General features: G+C 36.6%; 1 protein-coding gene across 3 annotated transcripts; it reads right to left on the bottom strand.

Moving 5' to 3' along the window:
• Window positions 1–484: 484 nt before the first annotated feature.
• On the bottom strand, window positions 485–16,040 carry LOC148738076 (scavenger receptor cysteine-rich type 1 protein M130-like). 3 transcript variants are annotated; one of them, XM_088749969.1, is made up of 6 exons: window positions 15,848–16,040; window positions 7,936–8,231; window positions 7,228–7,342; window positions 2,787–2,894; window positions 2,170–2,460; window positions 485–939 (listed from the first exon to the last, which is right to left on the bottom strand). In XM_088749969.1, exons 1-6 carry the CDS (start codon window positions 15,924–15,926, stop codon window positions 923–925), a joined length of 906 nt encoding a protein of 301 aa, XP_088606095.1. In that variant the 5' UTR covers window positions 15,927–16,040; the 3' UTR covers window positions 485–922. The 3 variants fall into 3 exon arrangements, with proteins under 3 accessions (XP_088606095.1, XP_088606094.1, XP_088606096.1); XM_088749968.1 differs by lacking the exon at window positions 485–939 and having other exon boundaries at window positions 988–2,460; XM_088749970.1 differs by lacking the exons at window positions 485–939; window positions 2,787–2,894 and having other exon boundaries at window positions 988–2,460.
• Between the last annotated feature and the right edge of the window lie 1,972 nt (window positions 16,041–18,012).

The raw sequence follows: 18,012 nt of genomic DNA, 5'->3' as shown, positions 1-18,012 counted from the left end.
GATTTTCCGCCATTATGGCCAAGGTGTCGAAACAACTCAAGATGATGCAACTTATTGTAAGTTACAAAACGTTTTCCGTGTTCAGTCTGCGCGGGACTGGTAATCTACGTCATGTATTGTTCATATTATGGTATGGACCATGTGCTCGGACCTCCAGAAGTCAAAGTTCGGTCCTAGATGTTTATTTGTTTTTTCTCATGAATGTTTTCTTTACGTTTCCTGCGAGTCCACAAATCTTGTGAGTATGTTGTCATTGTAGTATTTTCGTTTCGCTTCGTTTTTTTTACGTTTGTTTCCTTTTTTGTACAGTCAAACCAGATCTTCATAATTAAAACCTTATTCGAGTATTCAAGTCTACATTTGCCACTCTTTCGAGGTCAACTCTCTTCAGATGACAAATTCCAGTTCTATGCATATTTTCGAGAAATACTGCAGCGTTTTAACAAAACAAAGGAAGAAACTTACCATTTCAACTTTGTTGATATATACATTTTATTTCGTTACCCCCACCGACGCAGCCCCAAACAGTTTCTTTCGAAACTGAGGTGAACTCTCTTTAGATGACAAATTCCAGTTCTATGTATATTTTCAAGAAATACTGCAGCGTTTTAACAAAACAAAGAAAGAAATTTACCATTTCAACTTTGATGATATATCCAAATTATTTCGTTACCCCCACCGACGCAGCCCCAAACAGTTTCTTTGGAAACTACCAGCTTTTAAAGAAAGAAAAAATGGAGGAATCTTTCTGTCTGCCTCCGTAGTAACACAAATAAAGCCAAAATGGCGCCTCCCAAATCAAGCAAACAAACCGGCAACCAGCGGGTAATGAAAGTTGGTCGAAGTAACTAAGCGCCATCAGGGTAACTTATAATTTATTCAGCCTTCATTGGTAGCCACTTTTCGGCTAAAGTTTGGAGTATCACTTCATCAAGGTGTCTGCCAAGAAAAAAAATTGCGATTTCAAACATGGAACTACGACAGAAATGGTCCACAGTCACATTTCATTGTTTTTATGATAACACATACAGCAACTATTTTACCGAACTGAAATAAGTGAACAACATACAACTCTGCGTTAACCTTTCAAAGTTAAAACTACAAGAAGAAACTTAGTTTTAATCTTATCCAATAACTTTCTTCAGAGGCCTTCATTAGTTGGCAAAACTAACTGCCATTCGCTTTAATTGATGCAATTAACCTTGTTGGCCCAGTAACATGAGTAAAAAAGGTAGTTTCCACTCAAAGTAAGATTTAAAAGGCTAATCGTCATGCACGCAAAAATACTGATAACCATGCTCACCATTATGAGATCTATTCCAACACTTATTCACTGCCTATTACAATTTGTCTAGCTACAGGTAGTATCTCACTGTTGCCCGCAATGAGTCTTCTTGGGAAGTTACTAATCACTATGTACGCTAAAAAATTGCATTTAATATACTGGACCGACATCACAATACCTATAATATGTAAAAGCTTAACCTACGTTTATACGCTAAGTTTTCTTTCAGTATCTTCCCTTTAAGTGTAGATCTTACATATTAGGCTTGCATTTTCCGAAAAAAAAGGGCCAGAAATGCTGTTAATCTTTCAGTAGGTAGAGGTTATGATTGCGCACAGGGTTTTTAGAAACACGTATTCAAGTGAAACTCGTTACCATCTAGTATCAAAGCAATTGATTCATTCATTACTTTGAAAACCCACCTAACTACTAACGACTTATAGTCCTCCAGTGTACTTTTGATCTACAACAGATTGTAAACTCTTGCTATTTACCTATCATGCTGCTATGTACTTTTACATAATTTTAGTGTATGTTATGTGGAGTTGGGGGCTACATTACAATTGGGGCCCAACTTCTGTTTTTGTTTTCTTTTTATTCATTTATTTTTTATTCATTCCGTCTTACCACATTTCTTATACCGATTGATTTTAATCAAGTTATATTTTTACGTGATGAATTCACAAGTTAAAATAAACTAAGTGCTCTCTTAATTCGCCTTTTTGACGGTAATACCTGATACTACATTTTAGTGTGATTGTGTTCCGCCAAGAAACTTAAAGCCGCTAAGCCGCTATAATGTCAATGTGAGCATTTTCCAGTAAGGTCGTGCATTGCAATATCACGAGAATATTTGCGAGCGATCTATTTGTTACAAACCACACCTGCATCCTCACGATGGTGACAGTCATGGCTTCCCCAGCCTTGGAACTGACAATCAGACAACATTGCCTCTCCTCCTGTGCAGTGGACATCATCCATCCAGATTGGTCCAGACCCCTGACCGTACAAAGCACGACGAGGAGCCAGTGATGCATTAGAAAAGCCAAGCTGTCGACAAACCACATTGGCGTCCTTGACATCCCAACCATCATCACACACTGTGCCCCACGTCCCGTTGTGAGAAACTTCTACGCGTCCGTAGTTTGCTCCACCGCCGATTAAAAGGATAGTTGCTGCGTAAGTAACGTAATTAAAGTGATGTGTGAATTAAAGTTACGACTAATTGGTTTTAGAGACTAAGCTGCCTCAACGACGATCGTATCATCATTTTAGGCTGAATAATCATATCCTTTCCGAAAATGCCCTAGCAAATACTGGGTAACTGATCCAGTGATTTTTCTTAAGAGACATTCCCCATGTTTTTCAAATATTACGTCCAAGTTAGGGTTGTTACAACAAGAAAATTTGAAGTTAACGTTTTAATTTGCTTGTACAAAAACACCTTTGTAATTGTGTTTTTCTGTTACCGGTCTTATTCTTTTTTCTCTTTAGAATTTACCTGAGCAGGGTAAACCGGGCGAACATCTACAGTCATATGAACCAATTGTATTGACACACTGGGCGTTCAAATGGCAAGAGATTGATTCCGTCTGACACTTATCCACATCTGTTAAAGCAGGATGAGAGCCCGTCAGATTTAGAGTTTTATTTCAAAAGTAGTAAAATACTGTATTAGATTGATAAACAACCTCATTCTTAAAGAAGAGAAAGGAGAGACTAATTACGTTGGCGAAAAAAAAGTTGGTGTAAAAAGACTCCTTGTCGCTTCATGCTACGGCAACCGGAGTCAAGTGCCGACCCGACAAGCCACATGGCTCACGTGTAGGCTTTACCTACCTTTCTCTCATGAGCGTATGTTCTTGGGTAATTTTGAGAATGCTCTATGGCCATAGGTCTTAAGGTTAGAACTAATTAGATTGAAACACTATGGTGCCATGGCGGTCGGTTGTCCATTTCGACGCTCTATTCTTTCATGTTTTATATTGGGTTTACTTCTCCTATACTGCGGAATAGCGGCTGATTTAGGCCGATCCCAAATGTTTTCGCATTTAGCTGACGACTTCGTCTTGGCCCCGCAAGATGATGCTATAGTTTTAAAGAACTTTAATTTCATCACAACGTCTTGGGATAGGCGCCATATTGTTTCATCAATTCTTAGCAAGGGCTTTTCTTCGTCGAGAATTAGTTATTATCCTAACTCCGTTGCAAGATATCAAATTATTCTTCTCCAGTTTAGCGTCCATATAAACCCAAATCCTGGTCCAAATGGTAACCAACAGCATAATGCTACAGAACAGCCAAAGTCTACTCGTCTTCTAACATTTTACGCTAATGCACGAAGCATTGTAAATAAAACGGGTAATTCAGATTGAGCGCGGAGGATGATCGAAGCGATCTAGAAGGTGAGTAGTGAGTGATAAAGTCTTGAATATAGATTGGAGCTTGCTGGTGCAGTGCTTTAAAAGCAGAATAAATAGATCTGGATAAAAACTCTTTACGTTTCTCCAAAGTTTGCCAATTAAAGAAGCTGCAGCAGTCTTCATAGCTCATTTCTCCGCCCCTTTGCTTTAACACCAACCGAGATGCCCTTCTTTGGACTTTTTCCAAGGATTCGATATTCTTTTTTTGGTAGGGGCTCCAGACGGAGGCAGCATATTCGAGTATAGGTGTTACTAACGACTTAAAGAGGCAAGAAAACGCATACCGATTAACGTTTCCAAGTGATCGCCTAATTATACCTAACACTTTGTTCGCCTTGTTTACTATGTAGGAAACGTATCTTTGTGTCGCATTTTGCGACTACCCAGTTTGAAATCCCTTGAAAATTTCTATTGCGCTTTCTAGAATGTCAAATAAGAATAACCGTATGGTAAAAGAGAAATCTAGCAATTGAGTGAAGATAAATTACGCCTGAAAGTGCGCAGAGATCGACTTCTCATACAAGCAGGATGCTAACAGTCAGTTTTCAAAGCAAATTTGCGACCTCTTTTGAAAGCGCAAGAGCAAAGTGAGAATGATACATTGTTCAATTAAACTTTCTTCTTTAAAAGCCATATGGTAAAAGTAGGATTTGAAAAGTAGTTTATCGGTAAACGAATAGAACGTAAGCCTTCCTCGACATTTTTAGCCCTTTTCCTTTATTGTTTGACAATCATTTTCTAATAAGCTTTTAAATTTAGCGCCAGTGTTTCAATGAAAGTCCCAAATATGTCACTGAATTCTGGGCGATGTTGCGAACTTACTCGTCGTTGCCAACTCTCTCTATTTTCTTAGAAATCATGACTTCGTCATTCCTAGATTTCGGACTGTTCCTTATGGGAAACACAGCCTTACCTACTTAGGCCCTGTTATTTGATCCAAATTAGATGCATATATTCGAACGTCTGAATCTTCGGGCATCTTCAAAAAGCTTATCAAACCGTTCAAATTCACAATTCTGCTCGACAGAACCTGTAGAGACTGTTTTTTATGTAATAATTGACAACTTATGACTCAATTGTTAAGATTTTCTTTTTTTAGCATAATGTTTACAATTAGTTAGTTAATTGCAGTTAGGTGTCCCCCATTAGTGTATTTCTTACGCTAGAGTTATTGACACTTCTATAAAGTTCTTACTTACTTACTTAGAAATAAGAAAAACAAGCGCTTTCGGTTTTGCCTCTCCTATTTTTGGGCACTCGGCAATTTTTAAGATTGAATCTAATATTGGTCACTGCATATGATATACATTTCTTGTGTAATTTTCCGTCGATAAGTAACGTAAATGACCGACCTACAGCTCTATCTTCCTCAAAGACCACATAAAGTTGTTTTCTTACCTTCCTCAGAGGAAATTTTGAATTTGAACTCTCGAGAGACAAACAGCAGCTGAAGAGTCTAATTGGAAAACCTCAAGCAACCTCAAGCACAACTCAGTTTAAAACAGTCGGTCAGCGATATCTCCTGAAAGAAGGAGCCGAATAATGAAGAGATGTGTAGAGATGCACCAAAGATACCTTTGTGTCGTGTTTGGAGCTATAATCTATCATTGCACGCCCACAGTTTGTTTGAATCCAAATTTTTCTTTTTGCAGATCAGCCAAATACAATTGTTTAACATAGTGAGGATTTATGCAAAATTAGTAAGTTGGCTTTCAGAAATCAACCCCTTATAATCCTTGATAAAACTTAGCTAGTATAAACTCCAAAGTATGGTATGTATGTATATGGTAGTATGAACTCCAAAGTGACAAACTTTCGCCAAATGTTACTCGGAAGAATGTTACACTCTTGCATCAGTGAAGGACTTAGAAGTTCGGCCTATAATAACCACGTCGCCTCGACAGCATCCAACTGCATACCGCGCTTAGGACAGATGAATCGAATCAATAATGCCTTTAACAGACAAAATCTTACAATAATAATCAACTCCCTGATCTTGGGCAAGCGATTTTGCTGTTCTAACGACTGGAGCAACATTACTGAGTCTAAAACGATTCACGTCTTTCAGAATTTTGCGTGTCGCGTCAGTAACAATTAAAGAAGATATGATTTGTCTCCCCCATCCTTAAGGGTCTAAGGTGGCCAGCATGCAGTGCCTTTAAATGCATGACTAGCCGTGCACAGAGTCATATACTGTTTTCCTTATGCACTCTGGGTTGTTTGCTTTTGGTTTTGTTATGGTCTGTTTGTTAATTTCCCTTATGCGTTCTGGGTTTATTGCTATTTGTTTTCTTAAGGAGCGTTGCTCAGCTTCTCTGAAATGTTCTGGAATCAGTTTTCTTTTTCTGGCAGCCTGGTTTTTTTGTCCCCAGTTGTTTCGCCATTAATGCAGCTGCTTTGTAGCATTTTACCATTCTCACTTTTTTTAAACATCTCATCAGCTCTCCTCTTTTTCATGCATCCCCTCGTGTAGAATTCTTTGTAAGCTTTAAGTTTCTTACTGTTATTAACTGGATTGTTTTCATCTGCATTTTAAGCACATTTGCTGTTTTTGTTAACTCCAAAGCTCTACTTTCTTCTGTGGAAACACAATGAATTTCATCCAAGTGCCCATCGTCAATATTTAGCCCATCTGCATTCTTTGGCTCAACAACAGTAACGGGAGAGAAAGTTGGATTTGATTCAGCAATATGAATTGATAAATTAAGACGATTCGTAACAGCTTGAATTATATCTTTCCAAATAACCTTGCCATGAATACTAAGTGTTACTCTGTGAATTGTTGAGGGCGATGTACTTGTTAGTTTCGGAACAGGTCGCTCGTGTACCTTTCTGTTATGTTTGTTCTGGTCTATTATTTCTTCGTTGGTTAATGATGATCACTTAATAAGTTTCTTATTTCAATCAGTTTCACTTAAGCACATATATATATATTGCATTTCATATTTCCTCGCTATAAGTTGCTGTTGATACTGCCAAATTTTGTCTGCTATTCAGAAATCATCCGCTATCGGCGAGTTACATACAATCATTAGGAGCTAAACCGAAGTAAGTCTTTCCTTATTTTACCTTTAAGATATTTCCCTTTTTGGTACCACATAGATTTATTTCTTGCTTTCAGTTCACTTTATGATTGCTTCGTTGTTAATTAGGTTAGTGTTACATTTCTCAGCGACAATTTCTTAGTTTGGTTTCTGCTGTATTTTCTTTTGGTTCAAACCACACAAATTCAGCCACATAAATTCAGCAACACAAACTCAGCTACAACCATCAATCATAACTTCACAATCTTCAACCTCTACTTCGCCCTTTTTTTCTGTGATTTCACACCAATCTCTTTATTTTCGCTTGTAATTTTGATTACGTACCTCATTCAATTAAACTGTGATTTCTCCTGTGCGTTCCAATCGTCTTCTCTGCTATACTAGTAACGTTTTGAAGTTACATAACTAAATATTGAATGCCAAGACTGTGCACATGAAATTCCGGTCTTAGCTGATAAAGTCTACGATTTCTTACCCACTTCGCAATGTTTCCCTGTGTATCCTTTCCCGCAAACACACACATAGCTGTTCTTCTCGTACTGTGCAGCGCATGTCCCATTGTTCTGACACGGCCAACTGATGCATGGAGACTAAACGGGTAAAGGACAAAGCTACAGCGCAGTGAAAGCCACACAAGCATAGAATGGGAGTGAAAGGGGATTAACAAAAGTGACCAAAAAAATCGAATCACACACATTTGTTTGTTTTTTGTTTTTTCCATTTGTACAGATTAGCGGCCACGACACAGAAACTTTGAGAAGAAAAACAATGAGTGAAAAGTTTCTGGGCGGAGAACAATTCCTATCGAGTGATACTATATTTCTAACATTGATCTCAACATAACCAAAAACGAATTTTCCCCGCTTTTTCTCTTTGTTTCTTCTCAACTAAGGGCCTCCTCAAAAATCAGAAAGATTTTCTTGATAATAGAGTTCTTGCATCACCTAATTTACACCACTCGAACACGATCTGAAAAGTATTTGAGGCACATGGACAGAAAAGTTCCAAATGTTACAGTGTCCAAAATTGATGGTCCAAGTCAAGACTCTAATATTGACAGGAAAAGTCCCTCTCGTTGATAGTAGTGGTATCTTAAAAGGCTGTTCATAGAAAATTTAATTTTACCTAAAGGCAATCTTACTTTCTAAAATTTTTGTTTAGAATATTGCGATTTCGAACTTACCATGATACTAAAGTGGTGGTGACTCTGACTGACAACAAACCTGTCTGAGTTGTTGTACATGTCCGAAGGAAGTAATTCACAAAGCATTTTGCCAATGACATCTTCAGGAGTAGCCAGGTTGAAGGAGAAGCATGAAGGTATGTTGACACAAGCCAGTCCACACTCAATGGCTTCCATAACATAATCTGAAGCAATGCTGGTGATGTTCAGGTACGAAAACTTGTGAGCCTTAAACTTGGCATAGGCCAGTCCTCTATCGGTACCGCGGCTGAAAGTCTTTCCACTCACATCGAGAACTTTTGTTTGTTGAAATTGAAGAGAGAAAAAAAAATATTAAAGTAACAAACTACAATTCCGAAAAAAATATCGTAACTCGTAAGCACTTGTTAAAAAATTCTTGCATAATTAACATACCATTTGGAGCATCTGCCACAGAACATGTTATCACAATAAAACATGTTACCACATAAAAATAGTTCTGTATAGCTGCATACTTGGCCTTGGCTATAAGCGGAGTTAACCATGCGGAAATGTGAATTTGGAAACTACCAAAATTGATGGTTCACAAAGTTAGTTCAAGAACCGTTTGAAGGGAACGCGTAATTATCTAACAGGTGAAACGGAAATTACGACTCGATCAGTTCGTTAATACTTTCCTTGACGTCAAACGGTCTAAATAATTTAAGTGTTTAGTTTGTTCAATTCTGCATTTCGTGTATTCCGGAGTTCTCTAACACAGTCTTCTTGTCACCCCTATAATTGTCTTCTCAGTGGTGTCCAAGAGCAAAGGTTTATCTTTCATGTAAAACCGACAGTTCAAAGATAAAAGACACGTGCACTCAGCCTCGAACAAACTGTAATCCTCGCTTATTTGGTCACGTGCATCGAGTTGCGGTTTCTAACAAAACTTGACGCCAAAAAAATAACAAAATTAAAAATAAATTAGTATGCATTTTCTTTCCCATTTTTTCTTAGGAGTAATGTCCTTGCTCATTACAAAATTAAAACTTATTTGGCAGATAACTCCGCCAAATTAAGGTTTGTTCGAAGGTTTTTGCAGCTAAGATGTTTGTTCAATGAACTTCACTAACAATATAGAATCGGGAAGTTCCTGTTATCAAATATTAAGAGGCCACCTTGGCATATTTTGCAGAATTTATCCGTCATTTTAGGCAAATGTTGCTTTGAAATATTTGTGATGTGTTTCAGAGATGTATCATGTTTTCGTAAATGTGAAGATTGCCAGGGAATATCTCACGCGAAAGGTTAGCAAACTTAGGCCTTGTTTGCCTGACAGAAAAATGTTTTTAATGACTGACTGATTCTAAAAATAACAATGAATATAGTTAGAAATGATGTCGATTTTCTACTGGAAACAATCGAAGTCTTCTATGTCCCGTGGTGTGAAGTTTCTGCCAAGCAGAGCACAGGGTCATTTTCATCGATTATTTCGATAGAAGTAGACAAAAAATTAGAGATGAATATTGGTAAGTCATTCCTCTTCAGATCCCCTACAGAATTCATTTGTATTTGTATAAGATTTCCTGTTTTAGCTCATCATCCCTCTCAAAGACACTCTAATTTTAATTTCCGTCCGTTTTTTTTTCCTTTTTTCTTCTTTCTTGGACACGATAACAATGTCTCTTTGACACAACGATAAAGATAGTTTTTTTTTTTGGCAGAGTTGACACAATTCTTCGAACGGTCAATCAAACAATCGAAGGCGTTTTACCCGTATTTAACAGCTTTATTTTATTGCCTGCTTATTCTTATTGGCTTCATCTTGCCTTGAAGTTCAAAGAATAGCAAAATGCTTACAAGAGTATTGCCAACAAACCCAACGAAATTACTTTGTATCTCAAATTTCTCACTTTGTCTAGTTGCTAGTATCCATTGTAAAAATTTTATTACTTCATCCCTTTGGCAATTCCTTTGAAGCTTTATCTCAAGGAACTAGTTCATAAAATAACCAACTAAAAAACAAACGTCGTTTAAAATACAAAACAAAATGGTAGCGTTGAAAGGCGCCTGACGTCTACCCTAACAATTACTTAATGCACTGCCTAAAGTTAATTTACTTATACGGAAATAGCTCTCTTATTCATCAACGTCAATTGTCAACGTGTTATATCACATTAAGTCTTCAGTTGCTCAAGGCGAGAAGTATCTTGCATGGAAGTTACGTGGTGCTCGGTTTTGCAATTTGGTAATTTGGCAGAGTAGTTTAGCAACATATCTCGCATCCTGTCTTTTGGTACCTTCATTCTACCATGCTGTCTGATGTATGCTGTAGAGTGTGAAGATGGCGGGTAGATTGTTTTAATTAATATTAGGGGATGTCTTTGAAAATGTTATCTTATAATGCATATGAAGCGGGTATTATAAACGAAAGTAATTTATCGTGAACGTTCAATTTATAAAGCTATTATAAAGAGACGTGAATCTCGAAAGACAGGTGTGATATGCCTCACGCAAGCCGTTCTAAGTACGCATTTGCGATCTAACGATCATGAAGTTTAGGCTCTAATTTCGGCACAGTTTACTGTTGTACTCTCTTTGTTTGAATGCTTTAACGCTGAAAAAAGGTAAAATTTCTATACCGTTACTTTAATGAGTTTGACTATGTATTCAGCGATCAAATGGTCCATTTTCTACGGAAGCCGAAAAGGGACAATCCAAAAATATTTTTCAAATCCCGAAAAATATTTCAAATCGCAATATTTGTTTTAAACTCACTGTCGAAAAGTTTGACAAATCCAAAGATATTTTGCAAATCCAAAAAAAATATTTAGAAATCCAAAAGATTTTTTTCAAAATCCCGAAAATATTTTGCGAATCCAAAAAAAATTTTTGAAATCCAAAAAAATTTTTTCAAAATCCGAAAATATTTTGCAAATCCAAAAAAATATTTTGAAATCCAAAAAAAAAATTGTGTTAAATGGGAACACTAAGAACTGTAGTACGATCGAATCAGCGGGCGTGGCGCAAGCTGAAAGCAATCAAGACAACTTAGCGATCGAGACAGTGAAAAAAATAGCTGTACATCTACAAAGGCGAACGATTCGAAAAAGACGCAATCCCTGATGTGCGTACTCATTTTAAACAAACTGAGACATTTCTGTATACACACTATAGTTCCTGTCACCCACAAGGAATTAAAAGAGACTTCATAAAAGGGGAGACCCTTAGACTTCTAAGAACAAACTCCTCTCAAACAATATTTGAGGAGAAAATTACAAATGAAGCGCATTTGCTAAAGAGAGGCTACCGAGAGGACCTCATTAGCACAACCCTCTCAGAAGTGAATTAAAAAACAGGAAATTAGCTCTTCAACAGAAACAAAAGACGAACCAACGAATCTTGCCTTTTGTGTTACACAATACCAACCCTCAGTGCCAAACCTAAAGCAAATTCTCATGAGACACTGATATTTAATAGAAACACAACCACTACTCAACGAAATATACAAAAATGCGTTTCTCGTATCTGACAAAAGAGGACGGTCGCCCAAAGACATACTCAATGAGGCCAAACTTTGAATAGGCTACTCTAAACACGCGCTGGGGAGTCGTGTAGGCCCGTCAACCCCATTTCACAACAATTTCCCGTCTAACTATTTCCCGAACAGTCTGTTCTGAATGAAGGTGGTTTCTTTGTAACCCATAGTGACGTAGCCTTCTCTTCAAAGTCCTCACGTTCATTGAAATCTCATGGTATTCTGCCAGAAAGTGAACAATGGTCTCGTAACGAAATCCCTTATTACAGTAATGTTCTATTGCCAATCTTTCGTCTCCCGAGCTGGACAACACACTTTCCTCTTCACGCCATTTTAGTGTTCCACAACAACGGCAGAATGTTTCATTGTTCCCACATTCTCTTCCACATTTATGACAGAACATGTTCTATCCTCGTTCCTTCGCCATTTTGTATGCGGGATGATGCGGGATATGGCAAGAAAACGCTGGGTGACTGCTGGCGCAAATAGAACGTGACAAAATATTTTTCGGATTTGCAAAATATTTTTGGATTTGAAAAAATTTTTTTGGATTTCAAAAAATTTTTTTGGATTCGCAAAATATAATTCGGATTTTGAAAAAACTTTTTTGGATTTCTAAAAATTTTTTTGGATTTGCAAAATATCTTTGGATTTGTCAAACTTTTCGACAGTGAGTTTAAAATAAATATTGCGATTTGAAATATTTTCCGGGATTTGAAAAATATTTTTGGGTTGTCCCTTTTCGGCTTCCGTAATTTTCACTCAGCTGATTTATACAAAAGAAATTGGTAGAAATTTCGAATATTTCGATCGAAAGTCTAATCACTCCTCAAACTGTCGTTTAGAAAGTGATTATCGACTAGTATCAGAAGCAAAAATATAAAACTGCAAAAACGGTCCAACTGTCGATACAAGTTCATCGTATGCACCTAATCTTAATTTCAACTGAGATGGCTCTTTGTTCAAGGAATTTAAACCTTTTATCGCTTCAAATTTACTGTGAGGAACAAGTTTCGATAAAACAACGAAATGTCCTTTAGGTATCGAGAGAATGGAATTCTAAAGGGAACAAATCATTTCGAAAGACAACCGAAATTAGTTTCATTGTATCTTTTTATTATCATTATCTCAATTTTACACTGAGACCTTCATAAAAGACGCCCACTAAATTTTTCTCCTAGGTAGACCCTAGATCTTAGATGCTAAATTTGTCGTCGTGACGCTAAAAATTCGCGTTCGGAAGCGTCAATTATTTTAAAAAATTTGCATCTTTCCTCGGTTTGACAGATAAAGAGCTGAAAAATCACCTATGAACTATTTATAAAAATACTTGAATGCCATAATTTAAATCAGCACCAAGTCAAAAGTTAAGTGACTTCTTCAAATTGGCTGAAAACCCGCACTTAAACCATCGCACAACCCTTGAAATACAAAAGGGGACGTGTTAAGGACATAAGTGAGAATTATAAAATGGAACAAATCTCTTTCAAGGAAGCGTCTGTTGTAATCCTTCTTGTCTGAGTCTCAAAAAAGGAGAAAAAAAGAGAAAATATATAAATATAACTAACAACTTACTAAAATTTGAATTCATCTCACAATAAATTTTGATACTCATTTCAAAAGAACAAAAAAAAAAAAAAAAACAGGAAAACTTAAAGCCCCTCCTGAGTGGACAACAGAATGCGATTTTTGTGAAATAAACCGTATCGTTTACATGTGCGGCCACTACCAACGCAACTAGCAATTGTGCTCTATTGATTTTCTTTTCCGGGCATTGGGTACTAACATGGAGAGTAATCGCATTCTTTATAACCTAATTTTATCTGTTGAAAAAAACATCTTTACATACAGAGGAGAGCTACATCGTTTGACGGTGTGGCAATTCTGAACGCAAAGTAAGGAAAAAGTTTCAATCAGATGGCGAAACTGCTGTTAGAGCATTTACACGATTGTGTACGAAGTTCTCTTTCTAGCTTCCGTGTGAGCTAACCTCCTTTCGTCATCATGGGCGATTTCGGGGTCGGAAGAGTGACAACATTGAAAAGATTACAATCATCTCAGAAAATACTAAGTAAAATAATCTGTCGTTGTTTGGAACACGGCTTTCAAAAGACCTAGTTAAGTATTGTTAAGTGGTAATAAGATATTAAAAGTTTGGGAATTACTTCCAAAATTAAAGAAACTGCTACGCACAATGACCCGTCAAATGACGATGTTTTGATTTCTCATCCTTTAAAAACCACCGTTATATTTTGGGACGAATAACCTGTCGTGCTACTCTAGACATCACGTATTGTTACCATGGAAACCTTACTTCTCTAAACTTAACCAAAATGTAGAAGGTTGAATACGACTCTGTGTTACAGGATGGAAACCTCTCAGAATAGATGTTATTTTCAGCGATTTCTTATTGAAGAGGTGAATTATTCAATTTTCTAAAACGGTATTTTCTTCTACTCACAGTCACTGCTTATAGTTACTTAAATGAAGCTTAATAATGAAACAACCGGCCTCTATTGCTGACGCTTTTTTATTCCCTAGTTTGATTTTCCTCAATAAACTCATTAGCTGCGGCATTTTTCGAGGCTGTTTTGCCCTTATGGTCGCCTTTTGTGATGAGTTTTCTACGTGCAAAGTTACTGCTGTGCAGTTCAAGAGAAGCTCGCGGTGGTCTTACAATGTTTCACAAAGTCTTGTAAATTTCTGCTGCGGAGGAAACTTACTTGATTAAGAAATAAACATCTTGAATGAAAGAATTTCTTTCGCTCTTTGTTTAGGAATTAAAACATGCGTAGGGGTTTTCTATATACTTAATTAAACAATATGAATAACAGAATCGTTTTCTTTTCAGTATTCTATGTAATTTTCTCTAGATATTAACTTTGCATATTCAACGAATTTTGACTTGAAAGAAAATATCACACCCTCTGTGACAAATAATTTGGAGCGTTCATCATTTTTTTTTTGTACTGATGAATAATTGAAAGAGTTCCATTTAAGTATTATGAAATTGATGTTGTTAAAACCGATGACAATAGGCTGTGCCTCTCAACTTTTAGCAACGTTCAGTTTAAACGAATTCAGTTGCTTGTGAAAAGCTTTATCAGATGTAAAAATCATCGTCCCTAGACAATTTCTTTTAACCTTGTGGTGAAGATTTATATGATTTGATTTTTCCCTTGTTCTCTAGAAGTTCTGCTTTTCTATTATTGGGTAAATCATTTATAAACACAAGTTTATGCAAGCTCTACATTGGAGAGCAAAGAAATAATCTGAAGAGCCTGCTGATTATTAATAAAAAGATCTATTTTTTTCTTCTACATCTCTGCAATTTTTATTTTACCCATCGGTTATAACTGATGTACTTGTTGCTTTGTAAAAACAAACTCCTTTGAAACGTAGAGAAACTCGCCTGAAACGTTGTTGACAACAATTTTCCTACAATTTTCCTTGTGACCAATTTCCAATAAATATAATTTGGCAACGAATTTCGTGATAAATTTTTCTAAGCGCTCCGTACATCTTGTTTCACAACCTTAAAAAAAGGTGTCCTCTTTTATGCCAAAATCAAACATTGTCGAGCTGAGGTTCTTGGAAAGGTGAATTTAATTCATAGCCCTAGTTTAAGGTTTAAAATAGTTTCCTCGCTTAAAAGTGTTTGATCAATACTTCAAAATTCTTGAAATTAAAATGCAGGTCACTCTGATCAATTATTGCTCATTGAAATACCGCAGTGGTATTAGTTATTTATGACATGAGTCTGTCCAAACAGACTTATATCGAAATCAAAAGGAGACTTGTCCAGTCGTATTCCTTTTTGTTATCAAAAACTTTGAATAGGTTCTAGTTCATCAATATTGTTATCATTCGTCCAAGAGGGTTCTTTTCTTAGTAACGTATGGTTAGGGTTGTTCCAAGGAAAACTGCTGAAGTTGGCGAAAAGTCCCGAATGAAACCGTAACATTTCATCTTCGTTTATCAAGTTTGTTCTTTGAGTCTAAACGTTATCATTCGCGATTAATCACGTAAGAAATATCATCAGAAGATGATTACAATTTGTCTTAAAACGTCTTAAATGTCTGATGAAATACAACATAACAGTTTTAAAACGGACCCCTTCAAATATGGTGTGTACAAACTAAACAAAGCTAAGTTCACCGTTGTTCACTCAGAAACGTGCTTTAAAAAACGTCTTCTTTTCCACATTCTTATGATTTCAGTTTGCGATTCAATCGAGAATAAGTCGACAATTTCCCTCACCTAACAGCTCGTATAGACCAAATGCAAAGTCAAATGACCGAACTGAAACTATAATAGTAAACGAATCTGAGCCGAAGTAATGGAAAGTTTGTGAATATAAATCAGCACAATTAAGCTGTCCTCCACTATAAATACAGAGATACGAAACATACTTACCATGGTCTACGAATGTCAAGCCACCAAACATGAGAAAAAGAAAAAGAAACGAAAGTACTGGGAAGTGACAGCGCTTCATTTCTAGACACAGATCAGAAGGAAAGTCCTCAATCCTTCTTCTTAGACTGGTTTACGTTGTTAAACACTTTGCAATGACAAACGTCACGACGCTTTCACCATCCGTCAGTTTCTCTCTTTTGCAATTTAGTTTTTATTGACTAAACGGCGAATTTTTATGAGTCATCCTTGTTAATAATTAATAATAGGGCCCTGAGACATAAAGGATGTCCACCTTATAAAAGTTCTCCCCTGGAGCTGTTTACATAGCTGGAGCTGACGGTTTACATCGTTACTTCTGCGTTTGGCGAATAAACTTTTTAATTAGTCTTTTATAGTCTTGAGTTATTTTTTTGAATTGTTTTCTAGAAAATGTCCACACAATTCATAAAGGGTAAAAGTAGAAACAAAAAAAAAACATAAAATGTGGTACATAGGAAAAGTTAAGCTACTGCAGATTTTCATTACGATTATATTTCAAAACTTTTAATTTGGATTCCAGCGAATAACTTTTCTTTGGATAGGCGAATTATTATCTCTAAGTTAGACCTTACTATGACAGATAGCTATTATTTCCCCTTTTGTGCTCCTTTCTGAGGTGAAAAAAATTCCGGAAGTTTTATGAAATAAATTTTTAAACAGAAATTGAATTGTTGCTGTGTTTTGTTCCTGCCCTTCGTCTAGAAACTACTCATTGCAACATATTCTCCTTGCTTAGGCCTCCAATATGATTCACGAAAAATGTGAAAAAAGTCATTTCAATGATATAACATGTACAGTGCCAGACAAGAGCATGGCGATGCTAACCCTAATATCGAAGATTTTCACGTTATCAGTTGTCTAGATATATCGCAAGCTAGCTTATTGTTCTAACGGTCGATATTTCGTCAGACCATTTGAAAACATTTGCAGAGCGCGATATATCGTCTTTGTATATGCTACAACAGTGGATAGCGTTGTTGGCTCGCTTTGATTGGCTGCTCTTCGGATCAGACTCCGAATTTCCTTTGCTATTCACCTTCGAAAATGTTACGCCCCAAAATATTCTAATAGTTGCCGGTATAGGTAAGTGCACACTAAAACAACTTTTAACCTAAGTGTCAATAACTGATGGTGGATATTTAACTCTCCACGACTTAGTAAATAGCCACCCCACCTCCGCTTCGCTGAAAAGTTTTTAAATATCTTACAGCTGGCTGTGCCCATGCTCACCATGGAAATGAATCATTTAATACATACTAAGCTTTACACCATGATGTACTAAGCGTTCGTGTCTCTGATTGGACGAACGATGTGTTTTGACAGTCGCTAGCTTTCAATCTTTGAAATGCATCGTAAATAAAAATCGTTCAAGCGCACTTTCCATACAATAATCTCTATGTGAACCCCGTGTTCTAATTGGCCATCTGCGCAGTCAAGATGAATAATCTTGCCCTTTCGAGATAGTCTTCTTTGATCCCGAGCAGGAAAAAAAATTATGTAGGACGGACGTAAACAAGCTCGTTTTTTGGAAGGAGTAGAACAGTCGACATCAAGTTTTGAAACTAAACCACTTTTAAATTTCAGAGGTGAAAGAGATATTGAAAGCCCGAAAATTAATCTGAAGCTTTATTTACTTTAGTTGAAGCACAAAGCTTCCCTGCGTAATATTGTTTCCTAAAAACAGCAAATGAGAGCTTTTAAAATGGTGTTACCCTTATGTCTTGGCTACATTTTATTGTCTTTTGTTTTGGATAATTCTTTCAAATCACATTATCTCATTTAAGAAATTTTTCCTTTAAGATGTCAGCGATCATGAATGGTTTCGGTCACTGACAACAAATTTTTCCAATCTCTGGTTTTATGGATTACAGGGAAGGGGATTGCAGATTAAAATTGGTGGCCGGACGCTTAAGGGGAAAATAATTGGAAAATTGCTTCCCCATTTTTCGGGGAGCCTCTGACTGCTGCTTTGGTAAAGACCAAACTGACACCTAAAAACCAAGGCCAAAATAAAAACAAGGAGACGAAGGAAGGAAGTAATAAATGAATATTGATACGAAGGAGTAAACCAGGCAAGGGATACTAATGACTGGATTTACCTGTTGTTTCAAATTTCCGGGAGTTTA

This window comes from Stylophora pistillata, chromosome 2, assembly GCF_964205215.1.
Source record: "Stylophora pistillata chromosome 2, jaStyPist1.2, whole genome shotgun sequence".
In the NCBI taxonomy this organism is placed as follows: domain Eukaryota; kingdom Metazoa; phylum Cnidaria; class Anthozoa; order Scleractinia; family Pocilloporidae; genus Stylophora; species Stylophora pistillata.
This window is presented reverse-complemented; position numbering and strand designations above follow the sequence as displayed.

Coding starts and splice junctions, on each gene's coding strand:
- LOC148738076 (XM_088749968.1), bottom strand. CDS start 15,926: ATGAAGCGCTGTCACTTCCCAGTACTTTCGTTTCTTTTTCTTTTTCTC. Junction 2,895..7,227: donor AGGGAAACATTGCGAAGTGG/GTAAGAAATCGT, acceptor CTGCTTTAACAG/ATGTGGATAAGTGTCAGACG. Junction 2,461..2,786: donor GCCCGGTTTACCCTGCTCAG/GTAAATTCTAAA, acceptor TTACTTACGCAG/CAACTATCCTTTTAATCGGC.